At 42.4% G+C, this 16315-nt stretch overlaps 1 protein-coding gene and 1 long non-coding RNA gene across 3 annotated transcripts in view; one reads left to right on the forward strand and one right to left on the reverse strand.

Moving 5' to 3' along the window:
• Nucleotides 1-2085: 2085 nt before the first annotated feature.
• Nucleotides 2086-4214, reverse strand: LOC118394276 (uncharacterized). The gene is made up of 3 exons (XR_004827715.2): nucleotides 4014-4214; nucleotides 3249-3379; nucleotides 2086-2767 (listed from the first exon to the last, which is right to left on the reverse strand). It is a non-coding gene; the product is annotated as an uncharacterized LOC118394276 (long non-coding RNA).
• A 493-nt stretch (nucleotides 4215-4707) lies between these two features.
• msh3 (mutS homolog 3 (E. coli)) overlaps nucleotides 4708-16315 on the forward strand; it is a 119598-nt gene continuing 107990 nt past the window's right edge. For both annotated transcript variants that reach the window (XM_035786337.2, XM_035786338.2), the window contains exons 1-8: nucleotides 4708-4987; nucleotides 5232-5349; nucleotides 7956-8287; nucleotides 8758-9000; nucleotides 9143-9259; nucleotides 9539-9656; nucleotides 9829-9965; nucleotides 14782-14948. In XM_035786337.2, coding sequence (XP_035642230.1) covers nucleotides 4811-4987; nucleotides 5232-5349; nucleotides 7956-8287; nucleotides 8758-9000; nucleotides 9143-9259; nucleotides 9539-9656; nucleotides 9829-9965; nucleotides 14782-14948 — 1409 coding nt within the window. In that variant the 5' untranslated portion in view covers nucleotides 4708-4810. The remainder of the gene's footprint in view (nucleotides 4988-5231; nucleotides 5350-7955; nucleotides 8288-8757; nucleotides 9001-9142; nucleotides 9260-9538; nucleotides 9657-9828; nucleotides 9966-14781; nucleotides 14949-16315) is intronic.

Consider the following 16315-nt stretch of genomic DNA (forward strand, 5'->3'; position numbering starts at 1 on the left):
TATATATTGTATGGTAATAAGCGATGCTTGTTCCATATTCAATGTTAAAGCAAAACTTGTTTGGGTCCATATTAAAAGGTTAATTTGTTCAATGTTGGCCCGTGACTTTGTTCAGGTTTTACATTTTGGCCCACTGGGTATTTGAGTTTGACACCCCTGATTTAGATGATCCAGAAGAAGATTGGGAGAATGTCATATGGTCAGATGAAACCAAAATATAACTTTTTGGTAAAAACTCAACTCGTTGTGTTTGGAGGACAAAGAATGCTGAGTTGCATCCAAAGAACACCATACCTACTGTGAAGCATGGGGGTGGAAACATCATGCTTTGGGGCTGTTTTTCTGCAAAGGGACCAGGACGACTGATCCGTTTAAAGGAAAGTATGAATGGGGCCAAGTATCGTGAGATTTTGAGTGAAAACCTCCTTCCATCAGCAAGGGCATTGAGGATGAAACGTGGCTGGGTCTTTCAGCATGACAATGATCCTAAACACACCGCCCGGGCAACGAAGGAGTGGCTTCGTAAGAAGCATTTCAAGGTCCTGGAGTGGCCTAGCCAGTCTCCAGATCTCAACCCCATAGAAAATCTTTGGAGGGAGTTGAAAGTCCGTGTTGCCCAGCAACAGCCCCAAAACATCACTGCTCTAGAGGAGATCTGCATGGAGGAATGGGCCAAAATACCAGCAACAGTGTGTGAAAACCTTGTGAAGAGTTACAGAAAACGTTTGACCTCTGTCATTGCCAACAAAGGGTATATAACAAAGTATTGAGATAAACTTTTGTTATTGACCAAATACTTATTTTCCACCATAATTTGCCAATAAATTCATAAAAAATCCTACAATGTGATTTTCTGGATTTTTTTTCTCTCATTTTGTCTGTCATAGTTGAAGTGTACCTTTGATGAAAATTACAGGCCTCTCATCTTTTTAAGTGGGAGAACTTGCACAATTGGTGGCTGACTAAATACTTTTTTGCCCCACTGTATATTCATGTATCAGGCCTACTTTTAATATAAGATGTCCTTGAGTGTCCTAAAAGTCATCTGCCAAATTAAAACAAATTATTAATTTTAGTAGAAGTGAATCTGGATAAAAACACCCCAAAAAAGACGTAATTGGCCAGTTATCAAATAAAATGTTATTAGTCACATGCGCCGAATACAACAGGTATTACAGTGAAATGCTTATTTATGAGCCCCTAACCGACAGTGCAGTTTCAAACAATGTGGACAAGAATAAGAGATAAAAGTAACAAGAAATTAAAGAGCAGCAGTAAAAAAAATAACAATATATACAGGGCCAGTACAGAGTCAATATGCGGGGGCACCGGTTAGTTGTGGTAGTATATACATGTAGGTAGAGTTAATTAAAGTTACTATGCATAGATGACAACAGAGAGAGGCAGTGGTGTGGAGGGGAGGGGGGGTGGGCAATGCGAATAGTCTGGGTAACCATTTGACTAGATGTTCAGGAGTCTTACGGCATGGGGGTAGAAGCTGTGGTAGCAGGGAGAACAGTTTATGACTAGGGTTTCTGGAGTCTATGACAATTTTTAGGGCCTTCCTCTGACACTGCTTGGTATAGAGCTCCTGAATGGCAGGAAGCTTGGCTCCAGTGATGTACTGGGCCGTTTGCACTACCCTCTATAGTGCCTTGCGGTCGGAGGCCGAGCAGTTGCCATACTAGGCAGTGATGCAACCAGTTAGGATGCTCTCGATGGTGCAGCTGTAGAACCTTTTGAGGATCTGAGGGCCGATGCCAAATTTTTTCAGTCTCCTGAGGGGGGAATAGGTTTTGTCGTGCCCGCTTCACGACTGTATAGGCTGTCTCCCTATAGGCTGTCTCGTTGTTCTCGGTGATCAGGCCCATCACTGTTGTGTATTCGGAAAATTGAATGATGGTGTTGGAGTTGTGCCTGGCCGTGCAGTTATGAGTGAACAGGGAGTACAGGAGGGGGCTGAGCACGCATCCCGGAGGGGCCCCTGTGTTGATGATCAGAGTGGCGGATTTGCTGTTATCTACCCTTACCACCTGGGGGCGGCCCGCCAGGAAGTCCAGGAACCAGTTTCAGAGGGAGGTGTTTAGTCCCAGGGTCCTTAACTTTGAGGCCACTATGGTGTTGAACGCTGAGCTGTAGTCAATGAATAGCATTCACACATAGGTGTTCCTTTTGTCCAGGTGGGAAAGGGCAGTAATGGAGTGCAATAGAAACTGCATCATCTGTGGATCTGTTGGGGCGGTATGCAAATTGGAGTGGGTCTAGGGTTTCTGGGATGATGGTGTTGATGTGAGCTATGACCAGCCTTTCAAAGCACTTCATGGCTACAGACGTGAGTGTTAAGGGTTGGTAGTCATTTAGGCAGGTTACCTTAGTGTTCTTGGGCACAGGCACTATGGTGTTCTGCTTAAAACATGTTGGTATTATCAGTTAATATAATTATTTAAATAATACTCTTACTTTAAAAATAATCCAGCGGGAAACAGTCTTATTTGAAATTAGGAATATATTATATCTAATGTGTGGAAAGACACATTATTTAATCGAGAGGTGAAAATGATAGAGCAATTATCAACATTTCACATCCGAATGTAGGACTACATTTTTTATGTTGGAATAAACATTAATCTGAGAATACATGTCTTTCCCCTCCAGCAGCTCTGCGCAAAACAAGTTATAGGCAGACACGCTGCGCTTATGACCAGCAGCTTTGCGTCGCCTGGTGTTGCAGGAGGTATTACGTGAACACCCATAGTTACCCACAGTTCTGTAATTTGAAAGGAAAGCATTATCGTTAGATGTAACTCAACTAAAAACATTCAAGCATAACATTGTATAACTTCTGTGTTGATAAAATGCAGTTTATAGTACTGTAATTAAACATGATTTTACACTGCCACCTAAGCAGTGTTTTAGGTGGTGGATTGTTTATTCTTTATTTCACAATATTCTAATAATACAGGGGGTTAGGAAAGAAAAAACTTGGCCTGGGGTCATTCAGTTGTCTTGTGCTGTGGTGGAATGTCTCCCCATTATGCTTGCACCAATCCAATGCTTTTAAAATGCATGAGTTGAAATGAAAGTGTGAACACTTATGGATGCAGGGTATCAGAACACCGGCTATTTATTTCCCCAAAACCAAGTTGTTCCCCCAATCCCCCTTTCCACTAACCCCTCAAAATCCAACAACCCTATAGTCACATACCCCTAATTCCATCTCCCTCTCGCCCCTTCCCTCCATTTCATACCTTAACTACAGACACAGGTAGTCCTGTAGCCGCAGCAGCCTCCGTCACCAGGGCTGAGGACCTCCTTTTCATACCCCGTTCATGATAAGACACAAGGGTACCCCTGATGTTAGCCGTTATGAGATTTCTTCCTACAACAACAAAGATATATGAAATATTAAATTGCAACATTTAAGTGTTTCCTTGTCTTTGAACAAGAGCCTTCAGGCCTTTTGGTCTAACTGAAAGGTAGTTAGCCTTTGCCAGCAAGACCAAAAGCCCTTGGTCATTATAGTAGGAGCCAGTATTTTCATTATACTGCACTCACATAGAGCCTATTGCAGGTTACAATATGAAGCAAATGAAAAGCACTTAAAGCTGCAATCAGCAGTAGAAACAATAAAGCATCTACCATGTTCCTGTTTGATTAAAAGCTATGGGACGGGGCAGGAAAAATGTTACCACTCAAATTCACAGCAAGGGCTATGGATGCAAGGACTGACAATCAATGCTACAACAAACATTGGAGTAAAACAAGCTTTTATTTGGGGTTCTGGTGGGGTATGACAGTTGAAATAAGCTCACAATGCATGTATAAGTTATATATTCAAAACTCAACGGGTACATACCATTAATTTAAAAGTCTCAATTGATCTAGAAACGGCTGATTTCCCCTTTAAAAAAAACAAATGACAAGTTGCTAGCTAATCTGACTAAAGATTTCACCTGTTGTAGTGTTTTACTTATTCTTTTGAGACAAACATCGAAGGGAATTGTTGAACATACCTTGAGTGATGGGAGATGTCATTATTGAGTGATGGGAGATGTCATCATTGAGTGGGAACAGACTAGAATGGGAACAAATAAATTATATTTAGCTACAACGTGAGGATAGCTAGCTAATCTTTTTATAGCTAGCTACTGTAACTAACATGCTTTAGGTGATACTAGCTATATTAGCTAGTTCAGATAGTATGCAATTATGAAAATCAGCGTCTAAACAACTCTCCAAGTTATAATTAAATGTTGCTTTTATAAGAACCACACTTGCCAATGACATAATTCAGTTGTAGAAGAACTTTCCTTATCTGTATAGTAAATATTACAATGGTTCATCTCAAATACAATTTCACGCGAAACCAAGGAATTTGTCTCTGAAAACTTTGGGTGTGGCTTCTATAGTGAAAATGCGCACATAGTCTCAGTGAACATCACCATTGAAAGGGTCGCGTATTGCACAGTACGATGTGTGGTTTGAATCACTTTTCAGAGGTAACACGAGGCGTGTGGGATACCATATGAATTGTGTGATTGGTAAGATTTGTCCACATTTTAAAGGGGTGATTGGTGGCTTATCAGGTGCACCCAGTAGCCTCTTGGGGCATTTTTTCTTCCCTTTTTCGTCTCACAAAGTGTACTGAATTCGCACTTCTTAGCCACCCGCGATAGGTGGCGCTGTATACACTTTTCAGTTGGTTGCCATCCGCAATTTCAAATTTAAAGAAGAAGAAGCGAGGAAGAGACCCGCGTATTCGCAAATATCAAAAGCTGAAACAAAGCATGCAATTAATTTTTCGTAATGCATGAGACTTTATATTCGCAAATTATCTGTGAAAATGCCTAAATCAATCAAGAAGTCCTGCACTACCCAGACATCTATAAGTAGCTACTTCGGCGGGTTGAGCAGCAGAAACGTTCAATCCGGTATTATCGGTAACTCTGAACTATGCGCTGGGCTGAAACCAGGACCTAAAGGAAAGGTAAGGACACAGACAGTGCGAATGTTATTGTGTAACTGTATACAAATAAAGCATTTAACTCCGACATAGCTCAACCAAAGTGCATGACAGAGTTGTGAGAATGCAATGGCTTTATACATGTAACTGTTGTTAGCTAACGTTTACTTGTTCGCTCTCACACACATCTATATCAATGGTCTTGTGTTGCACACTATGAATTAAGTTGTATTTTATTTCCCTCTTCTGTGTTCTCTGTATTGTGCAGCATAAGCATTCTCCGAATAATAATAATGGTGGGTCGTTATTGAAACGAGCCAAATTGGCCCATAATGGACAGGAAAAGGAGGACATGAACTGTGAGGTCATATCCTGGCGTGTCGATGGTGAGCACCCCTAGCCGAATGCCGCGTTCAAGACAACTCCGAACTCTGAGACGCTGACATTTCTGACTTGGAAACTCGTTGAGAAAGATGAGCACTGAGTTTCCCCACTTGAAAAGTATCAAAATCAACCAATAGGAAGCTTCACGTTTTTTTTTCTTTGCATACGTATATCAGAGGTTCCGATTTCAGAGTTGTCTTGAAAGCACCATAATACATCAGACTTGATAGCAAAGGTCTGTCTGAAACAAAGCAATTTAATTACTTGGAATGTTTTTATTTTTTTAAATTTTATTTCACCGTTACTTAACTAGGTAGTCCAGTTGAGAACAAGTTCTCATTTACAACTGGCCAAGATAAAGCGTGTGTGACAAAAACAGAGCATTACACATGGAATAAACAAACATACATTCAATAACACAATAGAAAAAAATGATATTTGGCGCCGCACCCCCGCAGCTATTTGCCCAAGCCTCCCCAGCTTCTCCTTCACCCAAAACCAGATAGCAGATGTTCTGAAAGAGCTGCAGAACCTGGACCTCTACAAATCAGCTGGGCTAGACAATCTGGACCCTCTCTTTCTAAAGTGCTGTGGGCAGCTGGGAGGAGGTGCTCTTATTCTCCATGGACTTTAGTGTCCCAAAACCTTTTGGAGTTAGAGCTACAGGATGCAAATTTATGTTTGATAAAGCTAGTCTTTGCTTTCCTGACCGACTGTGTATTGGTTCCTGACTTCCCTGAAAAGTTGCATATCGCGGGGACTATTCGATGCTAGTGCAGTCTGCCACAGGATGTTTTTGTGCTGGTCGAGGGCAGTCGGGTCTGGAGTGAACCAAGGGAAATATCTGTTCTTAGTTCTACATTTCTTGAAAGGGGCATGCTTTTTTAAGGTGGTGAGGAAATTACTTTTAAAGAATGACCAGGTGTCCTCTACTGACGTGATGAGGTCAATATCATTCTAGGATACCTGGGCCAGGTCGATTAGAAAGGCCTGATCACAGAACTGTTTTAGGGAGCGTTTGACAGTGATGAGTGATGGTCTTTGACCACAGACCCATAGCGGATGCAGGCAATAAGGCAGTGATCTCTGAGATCCTGATTGAAAACAGCAGAGGTGTATTTGGAGGGCAGGTTGGTCAGGGTGCCCATGTTTATGGATTTAGGGTTGTACCTGGTGGGTACCTTGATGATTTATGTGAGATTGAGGGCATCTATCTTAGATTGTAGGACGGCCGGGGTGTTTAGCATGTCCCAGTTTAGGTCACCTAACAGAACGAACTCTGAAGATAGATGGGGGGCAACCAATTCACATATGGTGTCCAGGGCACTGCTGGCAGCTGAGGGGGGTCTATAAACAGGCAGCAACAAACAGTGAGAGACTTATTTTGGGAGAGATTCCTATTTTTTTTTTTACCCATTATTCTCTCCAATTTCGTGGTATCCAATTGTTTAGTAGCTACTATCTTGTCTCATCGCTACAACTCCCGTACGGGCATACTGCTTCTTAACACAGCGCCATCCAACCCGAAAGCCAGCCGCACCAATGTGTCGGAGGAAACACCGTGCACCTGGCAACCTTGGTTAGTGCGCACTGCGCCCGGCCCGCCACATGAGTCGCTGGTGCGCGATGAGACAAGGATTTCCCTTACCGGCCAAACCCTCCCTAACCCGGACGACGCTAGACCAATTGTGCGTCGCCCCACGGAAGGTTGCAAGTTCAAACCCCCGAGCTGACAAGGTACAAATCTGTCCTTCTGCCCCTGAACAGGCAGTTAACCCACTGTTCCTAGTCATTGAAAATCAGTGAAAGTCAGTTAACTGACTGAAAGTCAGTTAAGAACACATTCTAAGTTAAATAAAAGGTAACATTTTTATGTTTTAAGTACAATAAAAAAATATATAAAAAAATTGGCCGATTTATCGGTATCGGCTTTTTGGGTCCTCCAATAATCGGTATCGGTGTTGAAAAATCATAATCGGTCGACCTCTAGTCCTTATACAAACTATCCACAGGAAAGTATTATTAAACCGACATTTCAAAACACTGATATTGCCGTTGAGATTTCAATCTCCTGGCACATGGGCAAAACCATATAAACACCTACAAGAGCTTGGTAGGTATGCGTGCATCATGTGCATGTACTTACATTGTGCACATGTATCCGTGCATGTACTTGCGTGTGCACATGATTAACGAACAAGCTGTGAGCCACGCACAGAAACACAAATTTTGAAGTGCGATTAATAATACTTTCCTATGGATATTTTATTTCAGATTTCCAACAAAAGGATGAAATCAGTGGACACTAGGTAGACTAACTTCAAATGAAGTTTATTTAACATTCTGACATGTAAATGAGCTGTTAACTATTTTAGAAGATTCAAATTAGAGAGTGGAGGCTTGTCCATTCCACACTCAGAATTACAGTAGGCACCCCCCTGAAAATGTTAATCAAAATCAGAAAATGATTTACCTTGAGGGAGAGTGTATAAATATGTACTTACTTTGAAATAATTCAATTTGCCTGCAATCCACACTTTGGGTTTGTTTACACAGCCACTACCAGTTTTAATTTTATCCTTATCCTCTTATCCCTTTTTCCTATCAGAAATCAGGGCCCCCTCCTCTCGAGGGGCAGGCAGCCTCGCCTCTTCCACCCTGGAGAGACTGAAGGGCTTCGTCTGCCCTAGTGAGCCCCAAGGCAGAGGCCCTCCTGGGCCCGGGAATGCGGGTGGCGGGTCTGAGGATACAGATGGTGGGCCTGAGGATGCAGGTGGTAGGCCTGGTGATGTAGGCGATGGGTGTGCTCATGGAGGTAATGGGCCTGGGGTTGTAGGAGGTAGGGAGGCTGTGGCCCACAGAGAAATGACTGGCGATAAAGAGAGACAGAAAAGCGAAGAAGAGGAGTGGCGGAGTCCAGAGCCATCATCCAAAAAACAGGTAGGAGATCATCATCACCTTTCTCTTTGATTTTCTCCTAATTAATTGTATTCTGCAAGTTTGAAACTGTATGTTAAAGTTGCACTATGTAAAAATCGCTCCGGCATTAACTCGTTGCTAAAATTAGAATAGTTTGCTTAATTTCAGTTTGTGACAAAAGAAGCAAGTATAGTGTAAAGAGTCATTGTACCATCTACACTGCTGTGAAGTATGTTCTCCATAACCAAAAATATTGTATTTTCAGCTGTTTGAAGCTGCTGTACAAAACCAAAAGTAAAAGATGCAAAAATTCAACTTAAGATCAGGAAGCATAGCAATAGTACACATATATAACAGATCTAACGCTTCTTACTTGCTTTCAATGAGAATGACACATCTATAACACATTTCTATGTGAATTTGGTCATGTCACCCAAAAAGTTACATATTGCAGCTTTAAATGGAAACTTTATTGTTGTGATCCTTCCTAGGCTCTCAGCCTCATTCAGTTTGCCAAGCCAGGAGAAGGAAGAAGAAGAAGAAGGGGGGGTGTAATGAAGACTCCTCCAGGAGTAGGGGGTGAGGTCTCTGTGACCAGTGCCCCCTGTGGGATCTCTAAGAGTGGGTACACTCCTCTGGAGCAGCAGTACCTGCAGATTAAAGAGCAACATAAAGACGCTCTATTGGCTGTGGAGTGTGGATACAAGTACAGGTTCTTTGGCGAGGACGCAGAGGTGAGAGGCGTGTGTGTAGAGCGGCGAAGAAGCTGAACATCTTCTGTCACCTGGACTAACTTTCTGATGTGTGTTAATCAATGTGTGTATGTAGATCGCAGATGTTTAGCTCCCTTGCTGTCACTGGTTTGTGTGTGTGTAGAAAGCAGCGAAGCAGCTGAACATCTTCTGTCACCTGGACCATAACTTCATGACGTGTAGCATTCCCACACACCGCTTGTTCGTTCACGTACGACGCCTTGTCTCCCAGGGCTACAAGGTGTGGAACAGGGCAGATTCAAGGTTCTCCAGTCAGGCCCATTACTGTTGCAACTCATTATCGAAGTCAAAGGGCAGACAGTATTTTAAGTAATGCAATGTGAAATGTTTTAGGCATACAACTGTTAAATGTCACCATAGCCGTTGTTTATGTGTGATGTTATTGTCTGCCACAGATTAATTATTAATTTAGGAAGAAAAATAATTATTTGTCAGTGATGACAGATGTTAGTGTGTCTGATTTACATTTGATTGACTGTGATTGGTTCTCTCACCTCAGGTGGGCGTGGTGAAGCAGACGGAGACGTCGGCCATTAAGGCCTCCGGAGCCAATAAGAACACTTTGTTCACCCGCCAACTCAGTGCTCTCTACACAAAGTCTACACTGGTGGGGGAGGGTATCCTTACATATGCTGGTGTGTGTGTTGTGTTATTCACCATATCCATACAGGTGATGTATGGACCGGGCATAAGAGTAGTCAACTGCTCACAGCTGCAGTAGTTTCCTCCTGTGTGTGACTACTTCAGCCCACTATAGTGTGCTTATTGACCCTTGACCCTGGGTATCAGACGTCAACCCAGTGCATAGTCTGGTTGATGTGGAGGAGGGGGAGTGTGATGTGGTGACAGATCCTCCAGAGAGCTACCTGCTCTGTCTCAGTGAGACCTGGGATAAAACCAGAAAACAACTAACCATTGGGCTGGTGGTGAGTACACACTCAATTGTACGCACATGGGCTCAATGTGGGGTAATTCAGACCCGAGTTATGTTCACGTAAATGGAACTTCATTCCCCATTTTACGCACTTTTCTCTCTAAGCGTATTCTTTACACACGTGGAAACCATGAATAAAATCGCGTGAACCTGCCGGCTCCAAGTGGAAAAAGCATTTACTTCATTTTTTTAACGATAGAAATGACAGCATACTCCATGCACTGTAATTTTTTAATTGATAAGACCTAGGTAAACGCGTAATCATTTTGGATAAGGTGATTGTGTATGTGTATAGGCCAAATAACAATTGTTTTAGATCTATTTTACCTTATCACTGGATATTAATGTCAAACCAGTCACGGTAGGAAATGGAAAAGCATATCAACATGTATTCTTTATGCTCGAAGATGGCGCTGGAGAGGATTGCTGCCGTTTCATGGGCTCTTAACCAACCGTGTTATTTTGTTCGTTTTTTTTTTTTGTTGTGCATAATGTTGCTACTACTGTCTCTTATGACCGAAAATAGCTTCTGGAAATCAGAACAGCGATTACTCACCTTGAACTGGACGAAGTATTTCTCTTCAATGAGTCGGACGAGAGGGATTTACTCCAGACACCCAAACAGGCCCTCATCCCGTCATTTGCAGGAGAAAGAAACAGAAAAGATAACAGGGAAAGAGATTGGAGTGCCTTGTGAGGATCTGCCGAAAAGTGGGTAATCTACTGGCCAACATACAATCGCTCGAAAATAAATTGGGACAAGCTCAAAGCATGTATATCCTACCAACTGAACATCAATAACTGTCATATCTTATATTTCACCAAGTCATGGCTGAACGAAGACATGATTAACATACAGCTGGCAGGTTACACACTGCATCGACAAGATAGAACAGTTCTTTTGCCCATCTTAATTTTTATTGGGTCAGTCTGAGATATGGCTTTTTTTTTTTTTTTTCAACTCTGCCTAGAAGGCCAGCAACCCGGAGTCGCTTCTTCACTGTTGACGTTGAGACTGGTGTTATGCGGGTACTACTTAATGAAGTTGCCAGTTGAGGACTTTTGAGGCGTCTGTTTCTCAAAATAGACACTAATGTACTTGTGCACTACTGAGCAAGTGGACCGGGGCATCCCACTCTTTTTATTCTGATTAGAGCCTGTTTGCGCTGTTCTGTGAAGGGAGTACTACACCGCATTATACGAGATCTAAAGTTTGTTGGCCATTTCTCACATGGAATAGTCTTAATTTCTCAGAACAAGAATAGACTAACAGGTTTCAGAAGAAAGCACTTTGTTTCTGGCCATTTTGAGCCTTTAATCAAACCCACAAATGCTGATGCTCCAGATACTCAACTAGTTTAAAGAAGGCCAGTTTTATTGCTTCTTTGATCAGAACAACAGTTATTAGCTGTGCTAACAAAATTGCAAAAGGGTTTTCTAATGATCAATTAGCCTTTTGGCTAATTGGATTAGCTAACACAACATGCCATTGGAACACAGGAGTGATGGTTGCTGATAATGGGCCTATGTAGATATTCCATTAAAAATCAGATGTTTCGAGCTACAGTAGTAATTTACAACATGAACGATGTCTACAATGTATTTCTGATCAATTTGGTGTTATTTTATGGGACAAAAACTCGACCACCTTTATGCCACACACAGAGACGCATACAAAGCTATCCCTCTGCATCCATTTGGCAAAGCTGACCATAATTCTATCCTCCTGATTACCTACAAGAAAAAACTCAACCATAAGTACCAGTGACTCTCTCTCAGTAAGGAAGTGGTCACATAAGCACAAGCTACAGGTCTGTTTTGCTAGCACAGACTGGAATATGTTCCAGGATTCCTCCGATGGCCTTGAGTACACCACATCAGTCAATGGCTTCATCAGTAAGTACATCGAGGAAATCATCCCCACAGTGACTGTACGTACATACCCCAACCAGATACCATGGATTACAGGCAACCTCCGCACTGAGCTGAAGGGTAGAGCTGCCACTTTCAAGGAGTGTGACTCTAACCTGGAAGTTTTATAATAAATCTCGCTATGCCCTCCGACGAACCATCAAACAGGCAAAGCGTCAATATAGGATTAAGATCGAATCATACAACACCGGCTCCAACGCTTGTTGGATGTGGCAGAGCTGAGAGCTGCCCTGTGGGACAAGCTAAATTACTTATATGCTCGCTTCGAGGCAACTAACACTGAAACATGCATGAGAGCACCAGCTGTTCTGGACAACTGTGCTATTCATTGACTACAGCTAAGCGTTCAACAACATAGTGCCCTCAAAGCTCATCAATGAGCTAAGGACCCTTGGACTAAACACCTCCCTCTGCAACTGAATCCTAAACTTTCTGATGGGCCGCCCCCAGGTGGTGAGGGTAGGTAACACATCCGCCACGCTGATCCTTAACATGGGGTCCCCTCCTGTACTCCCTGTTCACTCATAATTGCATGGCCAGGTACGACTCCAACCCCATCATTAAGTTTGCCGAAGACAACAGTGGTAGGCCTGATCACCGACAACGACGAGACAGCATTTTGGAAGGAGGTCAGAGACCTGGCCTTGTGGTGCCAGGGCAACAACCACTCCCTCAATGTGATCAAGACAAAGGTGATGATTGTGGACTTACAGGAGAAGGAGAACCGAGTATGCCCCCATTCTCATCTATGGGGCTGCAGTGGATCAGGTTGAGAGTTCCTTGGTGTCCACATCACCAACAAATGAACATGGTCCAAGCACACCATGACAGTTGTGAAGAGGGCACAACAAATAATTTTCTCCCTCAGGAGACTGGAAAATATTTGGCATGTGTCCTCAGATCCTCAAAAGGTTCTACAGCTGCACCATCGAGAGCATGGTTGCATCACTGCCTGGTATGGCAAGTGCTCGGCCTCCGACCGCAAGGCACTACAGAGGGTATTACGTACGGCCCAGTACATCACTGGGGCCAAGCTTCCTGCTATCCAGGACCTCTATACCAGGCGGTGTCAGTTAGGCCATAAAAATGGTCAAAGACTCCAGTCAACCTATGCTAATCTCATTAGCCTACGTTAGCTCAACCGTCCCGTGGGGGACCCACCGATCCTGTAGAGGTTTTAATTATTTCTTATTTTCATTGATTTAAAAAAATATATATATATATTTTTCTTAACTGTATTGTTGGCTTGCTAAGTAAGCGTTTTCCTTTTAATGTCTACACCTGTTGTATTCGGCTGATGTGACAAATAAAATTTTGATTTGAAATGATGGGTATGCCCCTTTCCTCAGTGAAGTATGAAATGCTGTGCCATTATGCTGAATTTTAATGGTATGGCCTTTATTAACTTGCAGGGATGAGAAATAGGGAGCCAATTTGTTTACTGCACTTATTTACATGACTGGTCACAACTTATTTTCTCATGGCTCACTCTTGTCCCTCTGCTCAGACATATGGTGAGCGATATGTTTGGAACCTCAAATCACAGTTTCGAATCGCAATATGTATCGTATTGGTCCCTGTTAATTCCCAGCCCTAGTTTTCTTCAATTTGTAGGCTATAAGTTAAATATTATTAGCCACTATTGGTAGCGACCATAAGTAATTAATAAATATTTAATAATTTAGTGTTTGTTTCCTTTCCTTACATTCATAGAATTCCATTCCTTTGTTTGACTTAGCCTAACTTTATTGGTTTCTTCAGTAAACGCTGTCTTGTTATTGAGGGTCAAGTAATAGTGGATACTATTTTATGAAGGCCAATTACAAATATAGTAAAAATAAATTGCGCATGTACAGTAAGCTTATTAAACCATTATTTTGAACTTGACGCACGGCGCAAGACTTGGCACTTGTCATCGCACAGTTTCATGATCACTGCGGGAAATTAGGGTATATTTGATCATACTATTCTCCATATTATATTACTTCCAATTTTACCATTTGATGAGCTGAATATGGAAGCTTTCAGAATTAATCAATTAATCATTTCTGCGTAAAGGCTCTTTTCTATTCCATTCCGTTTACCTTTCTTTCCTCTGTCTGTGTAGTTGCTCCTGAGGGTCGCTATCAATAGTGGATAATATTAGGCTAAAGTAGTGCAATAATTTGGTACCTGCAGCCTATTTGAATCATTATATAACTCAGACCACACTTAGCAGTTTATACCTGGAGCTTGGGTGCACGGTTCACAAGGACTGGACCGTTGTCATTACAGTTCCATGATTATTGAGGAATAGGGTAGATTTATAGGACTATTATTCAACCCCTATTGTGCACTTTTCTCACTTTCCAATAGTTTATGGATTGAACCACTTTTTTAAAAAATTAATCAATATATTTTGTATGTAAAGGCTTTGTAAACTATTTTTCATTATCCATACATACTTTCCTAACCCTAAAAAAAATATTCTGATCTTGTAGATAATTTAATCTACCAATTGGTGCTTAAATGGATATATATCTCTATCTCTTAACCCGTTCTCTCAATGTATTCTAGTTAGTCTGTCGCCAAAATTCAAAATAAAGAGGAACAGTATTTAAAGGGATGGCTTAAGATAAGTGTCCTGAAAACACCATAAAAATATGTTCCAGCAAGTGGGCAGATTTTCAGCGGTTTAATTAAATGTATTCATTGTGCGCCAGAGAGCCACACTTGCAGAGCGCATTACGCGCCTGCATAAGATACTGTAAGTCTGAATACCAACTACTAAGAAGTGCGTCGGAAAGGTGTGCATAGGAAATGTATATCTTTCCTAAGTCTGAATCGGGCCAATAGTGACTGGCAAAAATTGCTGTGTGTTTGTATGTGTGTGTTAGGCGGTGCAGCCCAGTACAGGTGACGTGCTGTTGGATTGTTTTGTGGACGGCTCAACGCGTTGTGAGCTGGAGGGGCGAGTCTTAAAGGTCAACCCTGTAGAGATCCTGGTGCCCTCTGACCTCTCAGACTCCTCCCACCGACTGCTGCAGAGCATCGTCACCGCCAGGTAACCTCTTACCCTGACGTCTCATTCTCCTCAGGCTGCTGAAGAGCACTAAAAGCTTTTTTCTACAAAAGCAAAGGTGATGCATCTCCCAACAATAGCCTAGTTTCTGGTTGGTTTGGAAAATAGACATGAATACATTTGACCTCTTACACAGCCTGATTCTGCTTTGACCTCTGCATATATTAAAGTATTTTCATTTTATAGCATGCAATGAGAGGGAGGAAGATTCAGAATAGTGATGGGGCTGGGATTCAAACCCACGTTGGGGTTGTGCATGTGTACTACAGGTGGTGGTGTTTCCCGCTAGACCAGCCTAGGGCACAACCTCTGCAGTTGTGCCGTCTCTGACTGGGTGGCAGTGCTAGGTGCTGAACACTAGGGGGAAGTAAACGTCTGTCAGAGAGAGAGAGCGAGTGAGAGAGATACGGTGCTCGCCTATGATCTACCCTTTAACCCAGAGTTAATTTAAAGTCATTGTTCTGGTAAGCATGAGTTTCCACTACATTTTTTACACCAGTCAATTCCTTTTTAAATTATTTTTTAAACTCATTCTCTAAGTGACTGTGAACACGAAGGAGAAGGTGATGTCAGGCTCTCATCTCCATTTGTCTTAAAACATGGCTCCCCAACCCTGTTCCTGGGTTTCGCTCCAACCCTAATCTAGCACACCTGATTCTGATAGCTGGTTCATAAGCAAATCTGTTTACTTACAACCGGGGTTGGAGTGAAAACGTACCGGGGGGTAGCACTCCAGGGACAAGATTGGGCAGCCCTGATGTAAAGATTTACTCCTCACTGCTGATGGTCTCTGGGTGATGTCATTTAGGAGTGAGTGGCTGCAGGATGCAGGAATGTCTTCTGCACTGTTAACTTTCCTTCTCTCCCATCCCTTTCCCTTTATATTCACACTCTTCTGACCAACTTCCCACCTGCTGTCATCTCTATTCTTTCTCTCATTCTGTCCCTTTCTCCCTCATCTTTCAATCATTTTTCATTAATACTCATTTTTTTCCCTATTCCATTTTCTTCTCATTTTCTGACTTCTCTCTTTCTTTCACAGCTTTCTCTCTTATTCCATTCTGCCATGTTTGTGTGAATCTGTGTGTGTGTGTCAAAATGCAGATGTCACTTTCTCCTGACCTTGTGAATTTCATGTGCATTGTCTGAAAGTTGTTTTGTATGGTTAGCCTGCTGTGTTTTATTATTTTAGTTAATCTTTATTAAACTAGGCAAGTCAGTTAAGAACAAATTCTTATTTACAATGACCGCCTAACCCGGACGATCCTGGGCCAATTGTGCGCCGCCCTATGCGACTCCCAATCACGGCTGGTTGCCTGGAATCTAGCCATGGTCTGTAGTGACGCCTC

The sequence above is a fragment of the Oncorhynchus keta genome, chromosome 14 (assembly GCF_023373465.1).
Source record: "Oncorhynchus keta strain PuntledgeMale-10-30-2019 chromosome 14, Oket_V2, whole genome shotgun sequence".
Taxonomy (NCBI): Eukaryota; Metazoa; Chordata; class Actinopteri; order Salmoniformes; family Salmonidae; genus Oncorhynchus; species Oncorhynchus keta.